Below are 25,227 nucleotides of genomic sequence, written 5' to 3'. Positions count from 1 at the left end.
GAAAGTAGCTGTGATGTTTTCTTTAGTTCAGAAAATGAAATTCATTCATTTGCTCTTCCAAAGCAAGTGGGTCATGCACTTGGAGCAAAACCCACTGATTCTGGCCTTGTTTGTCTGTATAATTGAAATGGCCTAGGAAAAGGAATGACCTTTGCAGATGCTTTGTTTTCTCATGCATTCCCCAGAGAATTGCATGTCAACCCTATTCGGTTGCAAATTATATCAGAGTTATTTATATGGAGGGCTGCTTTTTTTTCCCCCTCCATGATGTCATGTCTCCTCTAAGTGCATGGATGATTCTGACATGTCTGTTTTGAATTTTTGCACGTCAGCTTTAAGTCTTCTCTGTGAAGCAGTTTTGTCTCTCCTAGTTTTAATGAGTTCAAATTGAGATTACTGAATCCTCTTCCAGGCTAAGTAGAAGTCAACTTAAAAAAAAGTTCTAGATAGTGTTCCAATTTGACTTCATTTGCCCCTGGGAAGAAGAATGTACTCTTTTACAGATTTAAAAACAGAGACAGGCTCCTGCTTGTATTAGAAACCTTGAACTATGGACAAAATCTCCAAGGATTTAATGGATAGTTGCAACACAAGGCAGATAGGAAACAAATAGAAAGGAAACATTCCTTTATCCAATTCATAACTATGCTATGAGACTCTGTCACAGGATTTAGAGGAAGAAAGAGAAAGAAGGATCCAGCAGATGGGTCATTGTTAATGTTATTTTTTAAGAAACCTTGCTTGATATGATTGCTGAAATACATATTCCATATTATGAAGAAGAATGATAGCAAATAAGAGCAAAATCTGCTCAGTTAAATGCATTTTTTCCTTCCTGAATTTTTAGTTCTAGTTAGAGGCAAAATCCTCTATTTCGTTGTACTGTTTTCTCATGTAACCCTCATTTTAAGTTATATTCTGTTCCATCTTAAAGCAGATACGTTTCACTGACACGGAACATATTGCCTCTATTTATCAGATAAAACTCCAGGGACAGTAACTAAGTATGTGTTTTCTGGACTCTGCAAACTGGTGGAGTTTTCTATGCTCCCAGGATGGAAAACATTCTAGACACATTCCTGGAATATGCAAAATTTGGATTCAACATGTGCTGTCTTTGCTTATGCCTGAATGGCTACAGAAATTTTTATGGCAGCAGCAAATACATCCTCTCCATGCTTTTCAGTTTCCAGTAGGTTGGCTAATAGGATTCTTCTGCTTTCATACTGGGTTGTTCAGCAACATCTGCTCTGTGACATCAGGGTAGGTCAACTACGAGGGACCTGTGTCAGTCCTATACGTGCTGAGACCTGTGATAGAAAAGCAAAGAATTGCTTTACTGTCCTGACTTTTCATGGTCAAGTGTGCGGAAGTGCTGACAACTACTCTTGAAGTTCTTTCCTTTGCTGAGGAAAGCCAGTGGTCCTGTCCATCCCCCAGGCCTTGACTTCTTACCAACCAAAGACCATACTGTAATTTGATTGCATGGCAGTGTTGTAGAAATGCTCAGGTATTCCTAACCTAGCAAGCAAATATGGTTGCTTAACCACATTTTCCTTCTTGCAAAACAGGGACAGGAGATACAGTCGCAGCAGCAAGCCCAGAAATGGCTTGGGGTTATCAAAACAATTGCAGCACACATGAACAAACACTTAAACTTTGCCAAGTTAAACTAGCCTAAGCATTTTGCTTGGACAAGCGTGCTCCCAGCTGATCGCATTCAGCAGGTCCATGTGTGTCATCTGGTGAGGCAGAGGGAAGGCGAGAGGTGCAGCCCAGAACAAGATGTGGTGGACTTAAGCCTTCTGTGCCAGTGTGGGCTCTATCCTCTCTGGGTTCCCTGTAGCAGTATTTCCTTTCTTGTACTTGAGTAGTCATTTCTCTTTGTGCAGCTGTAAGGCACTGCCTTTCAGTTCTGGGCTCCTGTTATTCCCACTTGGTGTTTGCTTTGCTCATGTCAGGTGGCAGAGAGCTCCCATTTGCATCACTGCCTCCACTACTGCACAATGATGGTCTCATGCACAACCCAGGAGAAAGAAAAGATTTGTACTGTTTGTAGAACCATAGAATATTTTGGGTTGTGAGGGACCTTTAAGGTCATCCAGTTCCAACCCCTTGCATGGGCTGGTTGCCACCCACCACAACAGGCTGCGCAAAGCCCATCCAACCTAGCACTTTCAGGGATGGGGCACTTCTCTGGACAACCTGTTCCAGTGTCTCACCTCTCTCTGAATAAAGAATTCCATCTAACATCTAATATAAATCTCTCCTTCATTTAGCTTAAAACCTTTGCCCCTTGAGCTACCCCTATCTACCTATGTAAAACACTGGTTTTCCATAGAGAGGTAGGCTCCTGTAACCCTTTCCAGATCTGGACGATGAGATAAGATGTATATTTTGTATATGACAAACTTCCAAATTTCATACAGGCTCAAAGGAAGAGAAGACTAAAGTCTCCCCATCTCTGGATTTCTCCAAACTAACCAATCTATGCAGCCAACTGGTGGGTATTCAGTTGTTTTTAGGAGTGCTCAGTGCTTAATAATGCAAGGAATCACTCTTTTTTTTTCACTTGGTCATATAAATCAATTAATGCAAGAGTGTGTATGTTGTGAGAAAGAATACAAATATGTGAAAAATACAGCTATCCCATCATATCCAAGTCTGTAATTTTAAGATTTTCCAGTGATAGTGGCTGAGAAGTTGTGTGTGAATGCTTAGCTGGACCAAGTGTGTTGGATGGATTATCCTCATCTTTCATGCCAATGCAAATCAGAGAAACTCCACTGAAACCCACAATGTTTCACCAGAATAACATTAGAGAAGGTAGTAAGACTAGTTCCAGTAGATATGTTTTGGATGAGTGAGATATCTGAAATTTTTCAGCGTTTTGTTTGGGTTAAGTTTGTATCCAAACTTTGGATTTGGTTTTGGGTTTGGATTAAGGGTTTTGGTTCAAAGATGGGTCTGCTGAAGAGTGACTATTATAGTGACAAGTAAACTAAAAAATCTGAAAACGTGACTAGAAAAGCCTTATGTTTATTTGATGCTTTGTACACAGGAATCACTAATTGTGTCATGAGATGTACAAGAGACTGTGTTGTTGCCAACTTCTTAGGGACATCTCATTTGTCCCTAATGCAGTCAGTGCTTTTGTAGCCAAGGCTTGACCCATGGTTCTGCTGCACCGGAGCAGGACAGGGGGTGCACCTACATCACCCCTGAAAGGTCATCCCAAGCTTCCATGTGGACTTTGTGCCTTTGCACATAAATAAAGATTCAGTGTTGGCACCCAAGCACGCAGGGTGTTTAGCAGAGATTCCTCGAGGACCCCAAAGGCCAACAAAGAAAGACCTGCTGCCCAGGACTGGGATATGTGGAGTGGGATGTGTAAAAAGGACTGATCCAGCCCCAGTCTCCTCCCAAGCCAAAGGCACATGCTCCTCATTAGTGGCTGTATTGCATGACTTGGGGTTTGCAGAAGAAAATAAAAACAGTGAGCTCATCAGAGAAGTTAAAACAGCAGTGAGGGAAATTTTTGTAAATATTTATGTCTTCGGGGCCTTTAATATGATTGTCATTTTCTCTTCCTGCATTTAAATAGCTAAGCTGTTATTGTTTGGGACTGTGATTTTGTTTTTGAAGGGCAATCTCTCAGCCTGTACATCTGCACCCCATCTCTAGGCAGCCCCTATGCTCAGTATACAGTCCTGACAGGAGCGCAGCACCCCAGCAGCATCCAACTCATTACTTTGTGCATAAAGGAGGAGCTGCTCCATCCAGATGGACTTAAAACTACAGGAGAAATTCCATCCCTGGGGCAGCTGCATTGACAGGAGTGACTGGATTCAATGTTGCCTGCAATGGCTGTGCACTGGGGTCTGTTGCGTGTAAAGGAGAGAGATTTGACGTGTCTGTATGCAACTTCTTTCCCTTTGGAAGATTCTCTGTTGCTCTTGGAATGGAGGGCTGTGATGATAGCCAACTGCCTGCTGAGCTCGAGATGCAAATTTTTTGCATGAAATAATAACCTCACGCCCACATAAACTTAAGCTGTTTCTATGGAGAATATCCTGGACCGGTCTAAAGCCTCACCCTGATTGCTTTTTTAGTTAGAAATCCTTGAAGAACTTTGAAGTGTATGTGCATATATACATGTACATATGTATGTAAGTACAATATATGCAGATTTTAAAGAAAACCGTATGAGAGTGGGATATAGTGCCTGATAATGTGAAAAGCATTCTTTAGGTGAGCAATGAGTGGGACAACATTCTGGAATGGTGTATTGCTCTGGGAGACAGCAATTACTCCTCTCCAATGTCTCTGGGGCATTTTGTTTCACCTTGGTTTCTTTTCCAGTCTTTGTGCAGATGCTAATTAATTTGAGGCAGGATATGTGTGTGCAGTGGCCAGTAGAAGGACGTGCTGAATTTAACATGTTAGTGCAGGTAAAGCAATGGTTGTTACCAGTGTGCCAGCATTATGGCTCCTATTGGGATATCAAGGAGCATCCAGGGTGTATTACTTCAGATCTGCTGTCACTTCACGTGGAACAAGGATCACATAATGAGCAACATTTGCATCATTCTGATTTACCACTTTTTTTTCTCATTTATTCTTCCAGATCATCAAAGAGCCCCCTCCACCTCCTGCAGAAGACAGTGAAGTAAGTAACAACAAGATTTTGTTCAGCTTCCTTAGAAGAGGTTATGATTCTGCTGCATGGTAGAGTATGGATCATGGCAGGAAGCTGGTAGGGAAGGAGAGCAGAGGCAGACGGTTCTTTCACTTGGTCAGAACAGCACTGGAGGCTCTGATTCACAAAAAGAACAACTCTTAAGTATATGCTTAACTTTGAAGTTAATGGAACCTAAACATACGCTTAACTGCTTTCCTGGAATGGCACGGTAGTGATTTTAGTGTTTAGTGCATACAAATCCTTGTGGCAGCTGAGCACTAACTCACAGTGCTTATCCTTTGGACTTCAATTGCTGTGAGCAAAAGCAGCCCACAAACTTTGCAGTTGTGCCTGAAGATGACAGACCAGACTCTGAGCAGATATCAAACCCAGCACAACCATCTCAGTGCCAGAAGAGCTGCACCAACTGGGCGAGTTTTAATGGAGGAAAACAGTAAAGCACCAATTGAAACCTTTGGCTTAATTCTGCTTACTCTTTTAGATGAATCCAGCAACAAATGGTTTCAAGTTATGTCACTGTCACTTAATTAGTAGACTCTCCCTAGAAATCTGCCCAGTTTTTCATCTTCTGTTTTCTGTATCTCCTGCTCTCAGCAGATCTCTTTTCTTGCTTCCAGTTTTGCACATGGGATTTCATTGAAAAGTCAGTCAGCTGCGTCCAGGGTACATCGATTTCAATAGGAGTTTTTCCATTGACTTCATTGGGGTTAGGATCTGTTCCTCTTAGCTGTGCAACAGAAGACTCAGATGCATTCTCAGAGTGATTTGGATTGCTAGTTCCTCTTGCTTTTTGCCTCTGGAGGCCAAGTCATTGCATGCTACAGTTTGGCTTGCTGAAATGATCCTCTGCTCTTGGTGATGTCTGGCCCAGGGACAGTGTGCTGGTGCTCTATGCCAAGGTGGAGACCTTTAAAGCTCAGTGCTCTGCGGCACTACCAAGGTAGAATCCAACCTAGATTCTGCCTGCATTGAGCACAGCAAAATAGTTGAGAGCAGCCGGAGCCAAGGCTGGTGCAGGAACCTCTATCTTGTTAGCACTTGTCTCCTTCAAAACAGGCCTGAAGCAAAACTCCAAATTTAAACATGTATGGACCCAAGTGAGGTTTACATTTGGGTCCAATGCTGAAGTTATTTCTGAAGCTACACATCTCTGAGAATAACATCACTCCATGCATCCATATACAAACATCTGTCTTATTTTCCAAGTGGCCATTGTTGTTTGGGCTGTATGGGTATCCACTAGTTTTGCCAGTTTTGATCCTTGGAATGAAAAGGAAAATACTTGTCTAAAATTGCACATGCTCCGTTCAGCTTCACATATGCCTCCAAGCCAAGGGACTCAATTGCTGAAGTTAATTAAAATACATCATTCTGGAATGCCGGTTCTCTGGCCAAGGACTGGAAGGGGAAATTACATCTCTGTGCTAAGTAAGAAGGCATACTTCGTGTACATGGAAGCCCTTCTAAAACCAGTAAGTGTTGCAAAAGCTTACCGGTTGCTGTAAAATTGAGCCAGTTGCAGCAGACCTCAGGTTCGTTCTAGTTAAACTAAGGATATCTCTGGATACCTCTGGATGTGTCATATTTTCTCTTTGATTCTGAGAGGAAGAATCCATGCAGCTCTTAGGATGGAACAGGCCTCAGTTCATCAGTCTGTTTCACAGCTTTCCTCTAACAATGTGTTTGCCAGCGGCTTCTCTGCAGAGAAATAGAAAAATTGCATTAATTTGCTACCTGTAGGTTACCTGCTTCCCTCTTAATGCAGTGTATACAGTATTCTAGATGTTGTTCCTACTGTTTCTGTTTTGGGACCCTGGAATGAGGGGATTTAGCTACAACAATAGAGACTAATCTGATAGCACACACAGGATTCCACACCTACTTTCCACCATGTCATATCCCCTAAACTCAGTGCTCAGTATTCTAAAGCTACCTTGTACAGTCAGCAGCCAAAGGAAAACACACTTTTATACTGTTTCAGAAACTGGAAAGCATCAGAGCAGTGCTCAGAAATCAGTAACGCTTGGAGCTGTGACTTCTGTGCTGCATGTTTTCCCCTACAGAAGCCTCCCACTGGTGGAAAAACAATAGGAGCTCTAAAAAGATGCAGTTTGTTGGTCTCATTTACTCTTATAGAGCTGGATCCACACAGTGGGATTAACAGTAACATGGTGCTTTCAGAGAGGACTGAATACTCCAGATTTTTTACTTTGCTAAAAACTAATAGAAGATGGAGTTGTTTTTCTTACAATTTGTGGATAGCTTTCTCCCCTGTAGAAACCATAGTAACTACTCATCTCCAGAATGAAAAAGTGCTAATCCCTTAAGCAGCAGCATTGCAGTTACAGTGTGATTCTTTTCTTCTAAAAGCCTTGGCAAAAATAAGACAAGAGGAATTCCTGCATCAGCAGATTTGGGAGCTGAGGCCCACATGTCTTTGCACTGCAAGGAGAATGCGTTATACTCTAACAATGAGGGGAAAGCAGCATTGCTGTCAGAAACCCACCAAAGGTTTTATTGAACTCTGCTTTAAAGGCGTTTTGAGACATATTGGAGCCACGCCCACTGTTGGAGCGGGAATTCATTACTGGCTAGAAACTTCCAATTAATTCATTCTGAAATTGCAAATGTTGTCAACTCACCGCTGTGTTCTTCAGACAATGCAGGATGCTGGAGCAGACTGACCCCAGATGAAGGACAGATGGTTTTACTTAGAGCCAGGAAAGATTGAGTTAATACTAATCGGAAGAGGTGAATGCCTCAAGGAGTCAGTGAGCACCTTGCTGGCCTGCGATTGACTCAGTGATAGTGGATCAAAACCGCATTCTTCTATTCCCTGTGAATAGGAAGGCTCTTTCTATCCATGCTGGAGGAAGACACAGCTGCTTTTGTTCAAGCGCCCATCGCTTTCAGGCTGGGCTTATTGGAACGACTTAGATGAGAAGTGTACCAAGAAGCTGAAGTTGGTTCTCATTATTGCAACCCATCTTCTACAGAGAAAAAAAAAAAACGGCATTCTGCAGGGCTTTCCAGCTTCTAGCAATTTCCTTTCCACTGCCTGACCTAGGGCTCTGCTACTGGGCTGTTCCATAGGACAAGTTCTGACTGGGTCATAAGGTGCACTCCCCACTGTCCCCAGGAGGCACATGCTCTTCTCGTTGCTTTCCTGCCCTTCTAAACACCTGGCAGTGTCAACACAGAATCACAGAATCACCAGCATTGGAAAAGATGTCTAAGATCACCCAATCCAACCCACTAAACCATGTCCTGCGTGTCCTATTACATCTAAACATGTGCTGTTCTTATCTTTATTTGCTGTTGTGGCTGTGCTTTCTCCCACAAAATGGATTCAGGGACACAAAGTGCCCTGAAACTTGGTAAAACCAGACAGGACACCAACCGGATGACCTGAGCACACCCTCTCCTCATCAGTAAAACCCAGTTTTTCCATGCTGCTCAAGCCCAGGCTCCACAGTCACTCCTAACATGGCACCACGACCAAGCCACCAACCAGCCTGTAATTGGATAATCGTTTTGCCTGTTGTCATCCTGCCCACATACACCAAAACACACACACACAAGAAAGTCCTGGAGGGAAAGCACCATTCAGCACAGTTATGAGATGTTGAAGGTAATTATTGCTGTCATGGAAGGCCTGCATGAAAAGGAGGATTTTAACTCACTGTCTGGCAGCTATTGTGAAGTCAGCAGATGAAACCTTCTGTCCATCATGATCTCTTTGTGAACTAATTTCTTTCACCTGCAACTGAACAGTCACAAAGCCAATGAATGGCTTACAGGGATGGAGCTGCTTGCACCGTCACTTATTGTTGTTTATTAATCCTTTCCAAACCACTCTACTCTCTCTTCCTGAAAAGCCTTGCTGGGGAGATAGCAAAATAAGCTCAGAGAAGTTCCGATGAAATTTTTTGTAGACACCAAGGCAGGAAATGTATTCTGTTATTCCTGAAATAAAGCCAGGTCGCAGCAGTATGCCAGCTCTTTTCCTTCCCCTTTCCTCCCCTTTTACAATGTGTTGTGGAAATCTGGGAGGAACCTATTGAGATACAGGCATTTAAAAGAAAAAGAGCTGGGATGTTATTGGAAACAAATGAGGTGTAAGCGTTACTTCATGAAGGTGTGGTCTTTTATAACCAAATTTAATGTGAGATATCTAGGCAGATCCAGCGCAACATACTCGACTAGTGTAGAGGCAGTGAGCCGTGGGATGTATTCCCAATGCACTGCGAGGTGGGGACATAAATCTGGGGACTTCAGGTGTTTTGTTCTGTAGAACAATTTCCTCTGTGATTTTGGGTGTGTTATTTCACTTTTCATTTGCTCTTTCCAGTTGTTCAGCTTTTGAGCCATACAGTGGGAATCATTCAGCGTCTCTTCTTCTCCTACATCAATACAGGGGCTCTCTTTTAATTATGTCCCATGTACACTTTACCCTCTGAGGATATATGCTTCAAGCAGGATCTTTACCATGGATAAACCAGGAGTTCCATTAAATGCTGGTTTTCTAAGCAGTTTTGTCTCAGGTATAATCAAATAGGTGGATTTTCTGGTGCTTAACAAGAGCTGAGCTCTCTCTTCAGCCTGCTACTTAGTAGAGCACCAGTAGAGCATCTTCTCTTTGATGTTCTTATGATTTTTAGTTCTTTATGACAATACTCTGCAGGCTTGGCTGGAAGAAGCGGAGATATGAGAAACGCCAAGGGCATGTTCTTGAGAATGGCTCAGGGGTGGTTAAGATTAGGCAGGGTTTATCCAGTTGTGATTCAGATGTCTGGTCCACGAAAGCAAGAATGAAATATTTCTTAAGAACCAAGAAAATTGTCCTCCAAATCTAGCAATGCCTTTGCATTTGGGAGGTGGTCGTGCAATTTGGAAGTGGGCCTGGTGTTGGGAGAAGGGGTTGAGGTGTGGGAAGCTGCAATCTGGGAGGACAACGAATTTCACATCCAGGTTTCCTCTGCTGTAAAATTAGATGATAACAACAATTACTCAGAGGGCTGACCGCCCTATGTCATACAGTGCTTTCTGCAGGCAGAGCTCTATAAATGCTGAATTCTGACAACATCCAGGCTTTGCAGAGACAACTGTGAAAATAATTATAAGGGTGGGGAGAGGAGTAATTTGTCCAAACTTTTATATCTGGCCGATTTCAGTTTGAATTTTTACCCTGAGTGGTTCCATGTCCCTAGTGGAGACTGAATTATCCTTCTGTTACCAACAGATGAGGTTCCCTCAGGTCAGGGTCAAAGCATACAAAGCCCAGCATGGCCTCTGAGATAAACACATCTTTGTTTTCTGAAATCCAGTGGTGATGAACCTGGATCTCTGACAGTGAAATGTAGCTCTATCCTTATTATTATTATTTTGTAAAAGAAACTCTAGCTCCATCTAAAGCAGATTAGAGGGATGGAAAGATGCCAAGTTCTGCACAGTCACTTTCCAGCATCCTTAAATGCACTTGGATTTTCCAAGGCTGCCTTTTGTGCTGCTGCTGGGTCAGAGCTGAAGTTCCTTACGCAGTTCTTCCTCAGGAAAAAACCCCACTGTAGTGTAATATGGGCCAAAGTGAGCTAGGATGTGATAATTCATCCCCATGGTATTGGCTCAGATCTTGTGAATGGGGTACTGAGCTGGGATGCTGGTGTGGGGATTGTGTTCCTCCTCATTCTGCTGGCTCCCCACTTTGACCCCCAGTTTTCCAGTTACTTCACTTGAGCAACTCACGTGTGTTATGAACGCATTTGTCAAGTGTGTAGGAAATCATTGGGTTGTTGTTGGCTTTTTTTCTTTCTGCTCGTGTTGCAAAACCTCCCATGCCCTTCAAAACATGTAAACAGGCTCATCCGGAAGAAAGCTTGTGACTCTTTTGTTTTTCAGATGTTTGCTGTAGTCCTTTTTTGCGCGTGTGGTGTTTCTGTTGTCCTGGCAGAAGCCCTCCTATCTTAGATTGAAGCAACTTGCAGGGCTTTCAAGGGCTTGTGGGGAAGATTTCCTAAACCTTGGTATTTCCTGTTGTGAGAAGTCCAGTCTGTGCTAAGCTGAAGAGAGAGAAAGAGAGAATTGCTGAAGGAAAATATTTAGATGGCTTTGGTCTTTTTTTTTTTTAATAAAAAAAAGTCCTCATGGAAAACTTCATGCAGAGATATTAAGTTCTTAGGTTGCAGCAAAGAGCCTCAGCTACTCCAACGAGAGAGAGGGGATCAGCTTCGAAGGAGAGGAGCTGTGTATTTATGATTCATTTGCCCACTCTCCTTGAAATCAGGGCAGATTTTGCAGCCTGATTGATGGTTTTGGTTTGTTTTAAATTAAAACAAATTTGTTTAGCATGAAAAGCATAGTTTGTCTCGGATTTTTATCCCTCCTCCCCAGTTTTTCAGTTTTCCAACTGGAGAGTTCGAATTCAAAGTATTTTTGGCTTTCCCAGTTTTGGAAAGCTCCAAAGTTCTGGAGTTTTGCCAAATCCCTGTGAAGAATTAAAGAAAGAAAGGAAAAAAAAAAGACAGAGAGAGACCATTTTTCATTTCTCTCCGCATTTTTCACAGGAAATACTGAACGTTTTTGATGGACTTTGCTTTTCTGCTTTGCCAGTTCACAGACTGAGTTGTAGAAGTTAAAGGGAAAGGCACTGCATGGGTCAGAGCGTATGTGCAGTTCTTACAGTGTACCCATATTATGTAGAATACACCTATAGAAATTAAAAAGAATGAAAGGTCCCTTTAAAACAAGCAAATAATCAAAAACACACGTTCTTGCTGGAGCTTGATTGTACCCTTTGGGTGGTGGTGGTGTTTATATTATGAAACATTTTCTTTTCATGAGTGTACATCCTCTGGAAAGCAACCAGCAACGGACCACTACCTTTACAGCACCAGTTCTTACAGGCTGAAAGGGCCATACAACCAGAAACTATTTACCCCTTACCAACTCAGTTTCTGCTTTCTAATAGTGCAACCCTTTCCTTCTGTTTTGTAGGAGGAAGATGACGATGGTCTTCCAAAGAAGAAATGGCCAACAGTGGATGCTTCTTATTATGGCGGTCGAGGAGTTGGTGGCATCAAGAGAATGGAGGTAAATAGACACCAGCTTATATATCAGAAAATCTCAGTTGTGAAACACTTGGGCAGTTTAACCAAAAAGCTTGGGAGGCAGGTACAAACTTCACACTTTTGTGCATCTGAACCAAATTCTTTTCTATATAGGAATATTTGAGAGCCAAATAGAAGGCCTTAAGTCTTAGGACAGTTTTTTCCTCTACTGCAGAACAATGTTTGTGCCTGGGATACATGGGCAACATTCCCATGCAAATTGCAACAAAATATTCTTACAGTTTTTCTCAAGCACTTCCCCACCCTCATTTCTCTGCCGCTGTCATTTCAGGTGCGCTGGGGAGAAAAGGGCTCCACAGAGGAAGGCGCTAAGTTAGAGAAAGCCAAGAATGCCAGGGTCAAGATGCCAGAACAAGAATATGAGTTCCCCGAACCCAGGAACCTTGCAAACAACATGCGCAGACCTTCCTCTCCTCGGAAGTGGTACTCTCCAATCAAGGTAAGTCCTGTCCAGCAATGCACCACATAAAGCATTTCCAGATCTGTGTTAAGCAGTCTATTTTCACCTCCATGGGTAAAGATGGAGAACTTTAAACTGTGATCTCAATGTGCTGGTAGAGGAGCTGTGCATAAGGAAATCCCTCTGAACAAGTGACCAGGGACAAGTGCTATAGAAAGGAACCATATGTGCAATGGCAGTTTCCCATCAGGTTAAACAGATTTCAGGGTTGCATTGCTTTCTTAGACCCGAACAAGCAGCTGATCAGTTACAGTAGTGTAGCTTCTGTAAAGTTCTTACAGATTCCACTGTGCTTGCAAAGTTAGTCCCTTTAGTCAATATTGCATATTCTCTGAGATGTAGGGAGCAAATTGCATTTTCTTTCCTGAAAGAGGGAAGAAATATGAATGGAATTGCTCCTAAATGTCACCAGAGATGTTCTGAGAAGATCAAGGATTGCAGGGCAGCACATGGGTGTCTGCCAGCAGACATGGGTCACAGGGCCAGCTTCATCCAGAAGGGATGCCCTGTGAGAAGATTTTGGCTGTATTAGAATGCTTGTGGAGTGGAAAATCAAATTCATGCTGATATCAGGTCAGAATCAATGCAGAGCTGCTCAGCAGTCGCCCACAGGAACTGGGAGGGCTCTCCTGTGCCATCTGAAGCAAGCAAGCAACTGGATGCTTCACTGAAGCAAAACCCTTCAAGTCACATGTGAACGTTCTTCCAGGATTAAGAGAAACAAACCACATGCAACAGATATCAGTGGCATCATCCACTGATGATGTGTGAAAACACTCCAGAATCAGAAAGCTAATCTCTTGCCGTCAGGACATGTTGAGATGTTTCTAGCAAAGGATTCTCTTTGTTACTACATTTTTCAGGGTTAATCCTTTCGGAAAATGCTGAGACCCTTCTTGTATCTTTTCAGTTCATGGCTATTTGTAGCAGCACTGCAGTAATCAGAAAAGACTAAAAATGCACAGTTCATATCTGAGTGCAAACCCTGCACTGCTGGAACCTGGATCTCTTTTTGAAGAGTAGTCATTCTGGTTAAAATATCTCTACAGGCAATTTTGTTAAACCCTCTGATGTTGAACACAACTTAAACTTTATTCTAAGTGAGGAAGTGCCTCACTGCTGAAACAGAGTTTTTAGTCCCCTGTTTTCTCCCTGTCTGGTAGCAGCCAGCCCGGTCAGACATACTCTATCAGCTACGTTATTACGACACAGATATATTTCACTGCAGTACACCCAGGTTTCCCTGCATTGTATCTTGTTACCGATCAGCCTAGCAGTGCCCAGAGGAATTTGGGCAAGTAACACGTTTTGGCTTTCCTCAGTCATTGATCTTGCTGTTGGTTCAAATCCAGCAATTGAAATAGCAAGGATGCACAAGGGAGTACAAGTGGTTTCCGGAGGATACAGAAACGTGAGCCTCTGTGAAAATTTGGTCCAATGCCCTCTCTCTTTTCCCCCTTTAAGATTATCATCTAATAAACATAGCCTACCAACAAGTCATTTGCAATTGTGCTATAATGACTTCAACATGTGTTCATGAAAGTTATTCATTCCCTTGGTGGGACAGGTTACAGACTCAACTGTTCTCAGTTCAGAGTCAGGAATTCAGTAAGCACCATCCCATATAGCTGCTCCTTTGTTTCTGAATTCATTGCATTGTCATTTACATTAGTGCAAAGTGTTTGTAAGATACACCAGTCCCATCTGGGAGATTTTCACTCCTACTACGTGCTCATGGAAATGACCTCATCCAGCTGAAAGAAGCAGCTCAGTTGCTTTTGTGTGCTGCAGTCCAGATTCAGGCACGCAACATTATACTCTAACCACCTAGGAAATGACAGAAGCACTGATTTTAGCACAAAGAGCCTGAATACATGCTCAGGCAGTTGGAATCCATGTGGGCACCACTACCTGAGATCATTAGCTGTGGGAGCTAGGTCTTTCCCATTGGAGATAATGCTGAGTTTCTCCGCTCTATCTTCACCAATTCATGATGTTGGATGACAGTCTCAGGAGATTTTCAGTTTGTTTTTAGAGATTATTCTGCATGGCAGAAAATGAACTCAGGAGTTTGTTGCAGCTTTATCCCAGCTGGGAGTTCAAAAGAGGCTTGAAGAAAAGATTCAATGTATTTAAGTTCAAGTTCTGTTCTGATTCTGACTAGCAACATCTTTTGCTTCATAACAGCAATAATTCAATTATTAGGGGACTAAGTGTATTAGAAGTATCTCATGGGTGATATATCTTCCTGTTTCCTTTGGAAAAGTCTCTCCTTTCTACCATTCAAAGTCTACAGTATAAGGACAGGTCCAATCCAAAACCCCATATCCAAATACTCCCTATCTTTGGCATGTTCCACATCTGGATAGTGTTCAGCAGCCTGAATATGTGGATGTGTTTGCCTAATTATTAATTGCCACCACACCCCTTATTGAGCTGTATCCAACACTTTCCCCACGTATAACCACGAGCACTCAAAAAAAGCAGAGGGGATCATTCCTGTGAAGCAGAGGTCCTGCAATTACTTTCCCTGTGCAGTAAGGAACTAGCAAAATTGGCATAGCTCATCAGCACTCTTGGCAGAAGCTCTTGTCCAGAAGACATGAGCATATGAAGATGAATTTGTGTTGTGCTGTGCAGGGAAGCTATCATGGAGTTGTAAGAGGCAGAGGAGGGCAAGGATGGACAGCCTATTAGGTCATTGGGTCTGCACTCTCAGCCAAAGCAGCATTGCTAGCTTGAGTCTGTCCTTCACTGCTTTTTCCATTCTGGTTTTTAAAATAACATAGAGGCTTCCACTGCTTTTCAGGGGGAATATTTCCCAGTCTACTAGACCTCACCTGTAGGAAATGGCTCCTGATACTCAAATTTTCCCTCATCCTCAAGGTCCAAATGCACTCAGCTCCTTTGATTGGAGACATTAAGTTTCCACCCACCCCACTGGGCTGTTTGAAACACCTCTTTGGAAGGTGGATGAATATGCATGTGGCAATTTACTTATAAATGAAGTGGGCAAGGAATTAAATCTCAGAAGCAGTGAACCAAGGTGGCTTGAATCTGACAAAGAGCCAGGAAATTCACATTTTAGGGCCAGCAGGCCTCCTTTTCTCCATGCAACACAAGCATCAGCCTTACTTGGAGTTCTCTACCTTTTGCCAGTTTGTCTGATGAAGTTTTTTTTCCCCTTACATCCCTTCTCCAGAGTGGTGTCCATATGGTAGGTAGACAGCTGTTAGCTGAGAGTGGATAGATTGCTGCTAGAAATGCTCCAGGGCTTTGTTTGCTGCCAAATTGCAGCTACTGACACTTAACAGATTGTTACTACTGTTGTTGTTGTTACTCTTATTTGCTGCTGTTACTTCTTAGCACAACGTCAACTGGCTTACCCCATTTTTAAAATATCGCTTCAACAATTTGAAAAATCAGTGTAAATAACCCAAGGAGCACCACAAGTCTAGAAACTTCTCAAGAGACTTGCCAAATCCTCAGTTCATCTGACAGAGGGAGGAGCAGCAGAAAACGCAGAAGCAAGTGAAAGATCATAAAGGATTATGAGGATTATGCCATTTGGTTCAAGACATGCTCCCTGCTGCAGCCAGCCACCGATCTTCTATGCCTTGGTTTGGTTAAGAGCTTTTGTCTCACCTCTATTTCAGCCTCTGCTTCTATCTGCATCAATCTCTTCTCCTCAAAGCATTACTACACTTAGTTATCATAGAATCATTTGAGTTGGAAAAACTCTTAAAGATCCTCCAGTCCAACTCCCCTGCAATAAGCAGGAACATCTACAGCTCAGTCACATTGCTCAGGTCTTGGTCCAGCCTGACTTTCAATGTCTCCAAAGATGGGGCATCCACCTCATCGCTGTGTTTGACTCAAAAAGGCCAGTAGCAGTCTCTAAACAACTGTACAAAAGCTACCATAAGACAAGGCTGAATTCACTGTTCATCCACAAAAACTCACCTGCAGGACCTGTCTCAAGGCCTAGGTTGAAGCAACGAGTAATCCTCCCAAAAAGAAACCTCAGATGCATCCTAAACTGAGGCCACTTAATGATTTGCTGTGCTGTGTGACCCTGACACATTTTTCTAGCTTTGGTCTTTCCTGTCCCTGTTTGCAAAGCTGATGTAGCACATCTTCCTCCCTGGAAGAAGCCCAAGGGCAGCTTAGATCTACAGTCAGCTTACAAAACTGCCTCTAACTGACAACATACCAGGTCTCAGGATCACTCTAGGCACCAGATCATTCGCTAGACTACAGTTCACGCAGTGCTGACCTAACCATTAGGAAGATAATATGTTAATTTTCAGGCAGTACCTGAAGTGACCCTTCTTCATTTATCGTCTACATCTCACTGTTTCCACTTTCTGGACTTTATATCTAGGAGGACACAGCTTTATTTGCCTCCAGCCCATTTTTTTTGCCTCCAAGCTACCTTGTACTTCAGTTGCAAAAGAGTTTCCAACCTAAGAGAGGCCCAGCTCATCTACTGGAGAGTACAGAAGTGCTTCTATTTCCAAATGAATGCATTGCCATTTTCATTTCTTTAAGCAATATCACCCTTTCCATGATCCATTCCCCTTCTTCTGCCCAGATGTCTCAGGATCATGAAGCTCCATTCAAGTTCCCAAAGATGGGTCTTCTTGTTTTTTTCCCAAGAAATCTCAGTAGAATGTTAGAAGTTAGGACTGTAGTAAAGACCTTTTTATTCCATGTAAAGTTGTAGTTTTCCCTCTGGTTTCTCATAGGAAAAATGTATGAAAAAATGTACTTATTTCTTCAGTTGTCAGATGGGACAGGAGACCAAGAGCTTCCATGAGCTCTGATGTAGGGGCAAAGATGGACTCAAAGGGAGAGCTTTCAGATTGGAAGGATGGGTTTGGACAGATTCACAGACAGGGATGGTTTCCTCTGGTCTAAGAGAGGCTGTCCAAATGCAGGAATCTGACAGAAGAGGTTCTTGCTTCTTCCTTTGAGAATTAGACTTTCCTGGCTCTCACCTTAGGAAGTCTTTTTTCGCAGTATCCTATGGAAAACAACATCTATGCAGTCATTCTGTGTCTGTCTGTCTCCACCCATGTATCCCTCCAACTCCCAAAAAAGCTTTGAAACGTTGGCTTAATACATTCATTGAGGAATGTAGGTGTCAGAAAGGATTATGGCCCTAATGGTTTCTTTAAAAGGGAAGGAGGAGACTCCATATATGCCCTTGAGAAAGGAAGAGTGTGCATTGAGTGCATTGTGCATCAGTTCTTTAATTAGGCCTATCAGAGGCTGTGATGTCTCTGTAATGGATATGTCAATAAGTAAAGTATGTTGTTAACCTCCAGAGAAATTTTTACAAATCTTTGGGTAGCATTCACTTAACAGCCTCTGGGCCAAATGACATTAATTTGAAGATTTTGGTAAATTCCTCTGCAGTTTGTAACATATCCATAGTGTTCCATTGAGCCAGCCAACATGCTGCATATACAGACATTCTTCTACAGACCTCCTGGAAGGTGAATCCATTTTGAAAGTGAAATCCCAGCATAATAGAATGGGGATACAGCAGAGAATTGTTCAGCAGCAGATATATGTTTCAGAGCAGATGATTTGATGGATGTTCCTATGCTACACAGCCCTGTGCTGGTCCTTCTCACCTCATTCAGCTCATCTGGAACACAACTGCAGGCCTGGCATTACATTTCACTGCTGAATTTCAGTTGGAATCAAATGCTTTGTGTGGCAGAGCAGCACTGCAGGGAGGAAAGGCAGGGTATGGCCCCACATCTCAACCAACTGTTCTGTCACTGAGAGATTTCAGCACGCTTAGTTGTCTGGATTTGTGCCTGCTCACATGGATCCGAGACCACACAGCAAGGTAAGCAGTTTGTCAAAACCAAGGCAGTGTGCACTAGGCGACTGACAGTGAGCTCATAGGAATGCAGTATTCTGAAAGACATGTGTCATTGCCTGGAGAAGATGCCAGTGCCAACTGGTGTGTGGGTGTGAGACCTGGTAAGGCAATCCTCTGCATGCAAAGATAGTTAATAGGATAGAATACTGTCATAGAATCACTGAAGTTGGAAGAGACCACTAAGATCACCAAGTCCAATCGTCAGCCTATCCCCGCATGTCCACTAAACCATGTCCTTCAATGCCACATCTACCCTGGTTCTTCAGTCACATTCCACTGCACATTGTTTTGACACATAAATCCAGAGGAGGAGGAGGCAGAGTAGTGAGGAAATGTGGCATACAAATTCAACAGATTTCTGCATTCATTTAGCACTTTGCCAGAACCATGCCAGAAATGGAGTAGGTATGAGATTCTCTCAACTCTGGAGATATCTAAGTCACCAATTTTGGAGATGCTCAGTAGTATACACGAAGAATAGGCACAGGCACTGCTGACTGCCAGGCACATCTTCCTATTGCTCATCTGAAAGCCTTCTCCTTTGCACTTGCAGCAGGTGCAGAGGAAGTTTCTGTAAGGGAAAACATTGCTCTCCAGCACCTTGTACAGGCATAGCAAATGGTTAAGTGCAAAATGTAAGTTTTGTACAGCTCACTTGCTATTGCACTGAAGGTAGCACACTGCATTTTTTTCCTTTCTTTCTTTGTGATTGCAGGGGAAGTTGGATGCTCTCTGGGTCTTGCTGCGGAAAGGTTACGACCGTGTATCAGTGATGCGCCCACAACCAGGAGACAAGGTACTGTGCCTCCAGACATTTCTTGCAGCTAGGGAAAACAAAACCCCGCTGAAGCTTCAGACTACCTTTACAAATAGGACAGAATAGTTGTGATTACCTTCCCCTGGTAAGGCAGACAGATACTTGTGACAGCTCAGAAGGAAAAGCTCTGTCACACTTTATCAGCTTTGTTATAACTGCAGTTCCTGTATTTTCAAGTATGGAAACTGTCCTGGTGCAGTGACAGAAACACCCATATAGGAGCCCAGTAGAGACTTGAGGCACTTTCAATTAATTACATAATAAATCTAATGAACAGCAAGGAGTATTTCTGCGTATGTTCTCTCAGGGCTGTACCCAATGCAGTTTTTATAGTCTCCAAGGATTGAGATTCAGCTTCTCACTGAGCCCCAAATTCAATCTCCCTTCTGGTGAAAAGTGTCCATTCCATTGATGTCATGCCTCTCATTGTACCTGTCATATCGCTGATGTAAATGGGCAGAGGAGGTTGAAGTTGCTTCAGGAGTAGCATTGTCCTAAAGCATAAGCAACTGGGTAACATTGTGAAGGTTTCAAGAAGCTGAACTGCACATGAAAAAACAACATAATTTAGTGATGGAGAATTGTAATTCTGTAATGTTTGACTCCCTTCAAGGTTTGCCGTCGAATACAGGACCAATCATAGAATCATAGAATGGCTTGAGTTGGAAGGGACCCCGAGGATCATCAGATTCCAATCCCCCTGACACAGGCAGAGCCACCAACCTCCAGATCTAGACCAGATTGCCCAGTGCAATCTTCCCTCCAAAACTGGAGTTTCCCTCCAAAATTGGAGTTTGGAGAGTTCCTATTCTAGGAATATGTATTTTCACTTGAAGAGTTGCAAGGAAGATGCCACTTCCATTTATGCTAGGGAAAACTCAGAGAGTTTTAACTGAAGCTGATAAAGTTATCAGCAATTTGTGGCAGTAGCTTCCTCCCTTTTTAGCGATTTTCTCTGTCAGCATAAGCAATAGCAGAATTAGCTTATGTAGGTGTTATGTGATCCAGGCTCTAAGTAAATGAAGCTCTTTACAATTTTGCTATGCTATTAAGGATCTCTGATTTGGAGCAAGTGTAATTTGGTGTGAAAGAGAAAGTGGCTGCAAATGCACACAGGCTTAGAGCTGCAAAAATATCTGTTTCTCTGCAAATGGCTTCTGAAAGACTTGGAAATACTGGGGCAATTCCTTGTGTTACTGTAAGGTGTTGGATTTCCATGTGCCTGAGTTTCCATCTTCTCTGAGTAGCTGTGCACAATCATCTTGATGATTTTAATCACTTTCAGACTTAGGAGAGCAATTGGTATTCATTGCTTTACAGCAGTGACATAACCAGGTGATGTCACCCCCAGCAGTACAGGCAAAAGCAATCTGAGAACTTGCCAGAAAACAGTAAAATGTCAGTGATGTTCATTAGTTTACACAGCTGAAATGCTGTGTAATTTCCCCTTCCCCTGCTCATCAGTGATGTGGGCTTTTTTTGTTTCCTACTTCGGATTTAAAGCAAGGAAAAGAATCGAGCTTTCAAGCCCTGGGTTTGGCTATGAAGTCTCCACATCATTTCTCATCTTGCTGTAGGCATTCCCCATTGCTTGGGTGCTGTTTTAGGCTCCCAGACTTTCTCCTTTGTAGGCACAGAAGGTGATTTTACTGGAGCTGAGCATTACGAAGGTTGGCTTTATGATATATTTAGATGCTTCTGTGCAAAAGACTGTGCAATTGTTATTAGCAGAGCTACTTTCAACTACCACTGTGCCCTGGGAGACAAATTATTCAAAAAGAAAAGCAAAAAGTTATAAAAATTTGCTGTAAAATTTACACCATGTGAAATAAGAAGACTCTAACCCCTGTATGATCCTACCAATTTCATTCTGTTCTTCTCTGAGCCACCGTTCTTCTGAGACAAAGTGTCCCAGCATGATGATATATAGGCTGCATAATTAATGAAATCATGAAGGTCAGAAAACACCTGTATGATCTTCTAGTCCAAAATCAACCCATCATCACCATGCCCACTGACCCATGTGCCTGAGTATCTTATGGTAGTCAGCTTCTGCCAGGACATCAAGTATCAAATATTATTTCACAAATCATGCCACTGTTTTGATGTGGTTGAAAATGCAGTGCTGAATTGATGGGGACAGCAGCATGGAAACATCTATCAGTATTGAATGCAGATGTCAGTGCCTTGAATGCAGATAGTCAAGAGTCTGTGTGAATGGTTTGCTTTCCTTGCAAGAAAGAGACATAAAGGAAAAGGAGCAATCCTCAAGAAAATCTTTTCACAAACCTATGTCTGTAGAACAATGAATCTGCTGCCTTTCATGGAAGTGATAGGAAATTTCTACCTGTGCAAATGCTGAGAATGCCTCTGGGTTACTTAGAAGCATGGCACCTTCTTGGCCCAACATGCAGCCAAGTGGCTGCATCCAACAGGTTTGGATGTTCTTCATGCTGCAGGATGGCACTGAGCAGGATGCTCACTCACACAGACCTAGATGCTACCCAGCCATGTGTTTCTGGTGTAGAGTTTGGAGATCAGCCAGCAGGGTAGAGCTGTTAAGAGTTGTTTCGGCAGTGGCAAGCTCAGCTGTAAATTCCTGTGGCCTCTAGAAGTGGTTCCAAATAGCTCCCTTGGACCAGGCAGCATGGACAGGTGGCAAAGCAAAGGCAGCCTTGGTTCTCTATGGGTTGTGAAGTCTTCAGCGTGGGCAAGTAGCCATGAGTCTGTGGGTTCTAACAGCTGTCCGCTGGCAAATTTGGGTTGGATCCTGTTCTACTGGAAAGCATAGATAAAGGAGCACTTTGCCCAATTTGTCAGCAAAGGAGACCCAATGAGAGCTGGTATCAGCAACCCCAAGCTGGTTCTGTGGTTTTACAGTGGAAGTACAGCTGGTTTGAAACCTCAGCCCTGGTAGACTGGAGCTATGTGCAAGCCCAGCCCTGCCGGCTGCAGGAAGCTTCAGGAAGCCAGACACAAGGCTTTGAGTTACTGCAGCACATGGCAGAGCAGCTGCAGCTTTCCAGCTTTTTCCTGGCTCTGCTTAACTTCATTGCCATGCCATTCATTCACAAAGCTCTGCTCTCCGGAAGGGAGGTCTGGCTTCTGAGTCTTGCAATAGCTCTGAAAAGGGGGGAAAAAGCTCGAATTTCCCTGTGTCACAGGGCCCCTCAATCCCAAACTGCCTGTGAAATGCTCAAGTTTTGTACCTTGGAGGGATGGCTGTAAAAGCAAGGGGAGGAGAGAAGAGCCTGGGGATCCCAAACGCGATTCTGTCCTTCATCACACTGCCACCAACAGCTGAAGAAAGCAATTTGCACTCTTTCATTCTCTTCACTGCAGAAAAGAAGGAAGCAGATTTCAGACCCTTGGTGTTGTCCAGCGGGCATCTTAATTCACCCACTGGCCAACAATGAAAAATCAAAGGCAAATGAAAACTAACTGAAAGGAATCTCTGTTTTGGAGCCCAAAAAGGAATTGGACTCAATCCCAGCATTACATCACTTTCATATATAAGCAATCCATTGCTATAATCAGTTACTTAATCCCCTGCCAGCATGTTAGCTGAGCTGTTCAAAAAGATTGCTTGAGTAGAATGAAACATGGATCCAGCTTCAAATGCTGTGTTGACTAATTCTTACTGTTTATCTGCTGTAGCCCACACAATTTCCAAGGTACCATAGGAATCATCAGGAAAGACGTTCACTGGCCTAAGTTCACATTAGTTTATAACAAGACATTGGTTCAAGCCTAGCGAGTAACAAATTTACAATTTATATCAGTATATGGAGAGGATAATGTAGGGGCTAAAGCTTATCTTCCAGTCTTCCTCCTCTGTGTGACTTTAGACAATCTTTGCTCATTGCTTCTGTTCATGCCCTGAGACCTTTAATCAAGTTTGGGATGCCTTACAATAAAACTGCTTTGCAAAAGGCACAGCTATCACAATAACTGATTAATAAGTGCTGCACACAACAAGAAAGCTGGGATTGCCTAAAAATAGAGTTGTAGGTAGGGGTTTTCCAGCTATACCGGTTAGCAGAATGTAAGATAAACTTCAGCAAGATTGTGCCTCGACCGAGGGATCCTTCTAATTTGGAAGACTTTAGGTTTAGGCCTTAACCTTGCAAAACATGCATGCAAGCTTTCAGAAAAAAGCTTTGCATGGGGCTGAAAGTTCTCTGTGGGTGCTGTCTGGGGTGTGCAGCACTCAGTGTATAACTTTGTATTAGAGATGCCCATGCTGATGCAGGAATTCCTGACCCTAGTGGGGATGGACGTGCTGGATCTGACGGCAACGTTGAGCTGCTGCCTTCTATTGAGGCTGTTTTGCCTGGAAAGCATGACTAGCTTATGGGCAACACACCCTGCTTATGGGGCTGCCCAGCTTCTCCTGCCAGACCTTCATGAGGCTTCCTGCCTGTAGATTATCACCTCCAGTGTGGCATATGGGTTAGACGTTCCTGGTTAATGGAGAGGTGAGGTCTCTTTCCAGCAGGACTGCCAGAAGGGTGCCTGCCTGAGCAGTCTTACCTGGCTTTGACCATTATATCTCCACAAAAGGTATACCAGTTATCATCAGCTGGTCCTGATCACCATGTTATCATGTTGGCCATAACCAGTCACTTGCTAATCTGTCTTTGCAAAGAGCAAACCACGAAGCAAACTCTGGTCTGGTATGGAGTAGGCTTGTTAATCTGCGCCTTTTCTCCAAAAGCAAAAGGAAGAGAGAGGCATGTTCAGAACCTGATTTGAAAAAGCACTCAGAGAGGCTAAGATGCACAAAAAGGTTGTGAAATTCTTTTCTTGGAGTCAAACCTGGAAATGGTCTGAGGTTACCAGTAGACACAGATGTTTCCAATAAGGCAAGGAAGTCAGAGTCACATGGGATTCCTGTGGTCTTCTCACATTTTCAAGAGACTAAGTTTGCATTCTTGTCGGCATTAATGAGGTTATTTTTACATTCAAAACATCATCAGAAAGGGGTGATTTAAAAATACATGTTATTTTAGAAAACGTTATCACTTTTGTAGTAAGGGAATGCTAAATTGTACAAAGTGCTCATTAGGAGTTGGATCCAAATGAGCGTGTCTTCGAAGTATCAGTTGCATTTCCATGATGAACGTCGGTCTGTCAGGAATTTATAGGAAAATAATTAAAATGTGCTTCAAGCTCAGACTTGGCTAGGAAAATCTCAATCTGAGAGCACATTATATCTTAAATGTGTGTTACATTGAGTTAATTACATTTTCGCTTTGTGTGTATTTGAAAAATTGATACGAATAGGTGTAAATATGGAGAAAAAGTACAGCAAAACTATGTGTAATTAGGTGTAAATATCCTACCTAAATAAAGGGAAATGAAATGAGAGAAGCTTTTTCCAGAGCTTTTGCAAATGTGCCAATCAAATCTCACCTCCTGTTACATCACAGTGATACAGTTCTGGTACAAATTGTGGTTAGTTATGATGAGAGGATGAAACTGCGAACTCCACAAAAATGTCCCCCCTTAAAGTAATCACAACTTATCTCTTTTTACAATGAAAGGGAGAACGTGTACGTGCATGTGCTGACAAAAAAAAAATTTTTTCATTGATTTTAATAGAAACAGATCAGCCAGCATATGAAATAAGTCCAGTTTACAGCCAAACTGCATGAATCTTCACTACAGATAAGCACGTGTGTTTTTCAACAAAATCTGACAATCTTCCCTTCGATCATACTTATGTTTTTATATCACAGTGAAATGCCAAAACCTCGTATTAACTTGATTTCAGACTCCACTGTGAATGTTTTGTGCAGCCGAAGGAATTCAGATGACCGCTCTGGGTTATATCAGTCATTCATCCCAAATGACTGTTCCTTGTTAAGCGTCCAATTTTGCAATTTAAGGACTTTGTGCTGCTTGCTAAGTCTCTGCATTTCTTGAGGGTCACTTGAGTGTCTAGGTCAGTGGGCACAGTGAGGATGGGTTAGATCAGATGAGCTTTGTGCTCTTTTCCAACCTTAATGATGCTGTGGTTCTGTGGTTCTGCATCTGTAGTCCTGGGGCCTACTTCTGCACTGCCATGTAGTCAACTCCACAGAATCGAAGAATCATACAATCACTTTGGTTGGAAAAAGCCCTTCAGATCATGGAGTTCTGCCACCACTTAACACTATCAAGTCCACTGCTGAGCCGTGTCCCTGTGTGCCACATCCACACATCTCCTAAATAACTGCA

At 42.8% G+C, this 25,227-nt stretch overlaps 1 protein-coding gene across 1 annotated transcript in view; it reads left to right on the top strand.

Moving 5' to 3' along the window:
• Positions 1–19,087, top strand: part of LOC100539575 (anthrax toxin receptor 1-like) — a 36,961-nt gene extending 17,874 nt beyond the window's left edge. Inside the window, exons 4-7 of the mRNA XM_010723095.3 lie at positions 4,628–4,669; positions 11,696–11,791; positions 12,101–12,268; positions 18,904–19,087. Of these exons, the coding sequence (XP_010721397.2) occupies positions 4,628–4,669; positions 11,696–11,791; positions 12,101–12,268; positions 18,904–19,071 (474 nt within the window). The 3' untranslated portion in view covers positions 19,072–19,087. The remainder of the gene's footprint in view (positions 1–4,627; positions 4,670–11,695; positions 11,792–12,100; positions 12,269–18,903) is intronic.
• Positions 19,088–25,227: the final 6,140 nt, after the last annotated feature.

Source organism: Meleagris gallopavo, chromosome 24 (genome assembly GCF_000146605.3).
Source record: "Meleagris gallopavo isolate NT-WF06-2002-E0010 breed Aviagen turkey brand Nicholas breeding stock chromosome 24, Turkey_5.1, whole genome shotgun sequence".
Taxonomy (NCBI): domain Eukaryota; kingdom Metazoa; phylum Chordata; class Aves; order Galliformes; family Phasianidae; genus Meleagris; species Meleagris gallopavo.
Note: the sequence above shows the minus strand (reverse complement) of the source record. Positions and strands in the feature narration are given on the sequence as shown.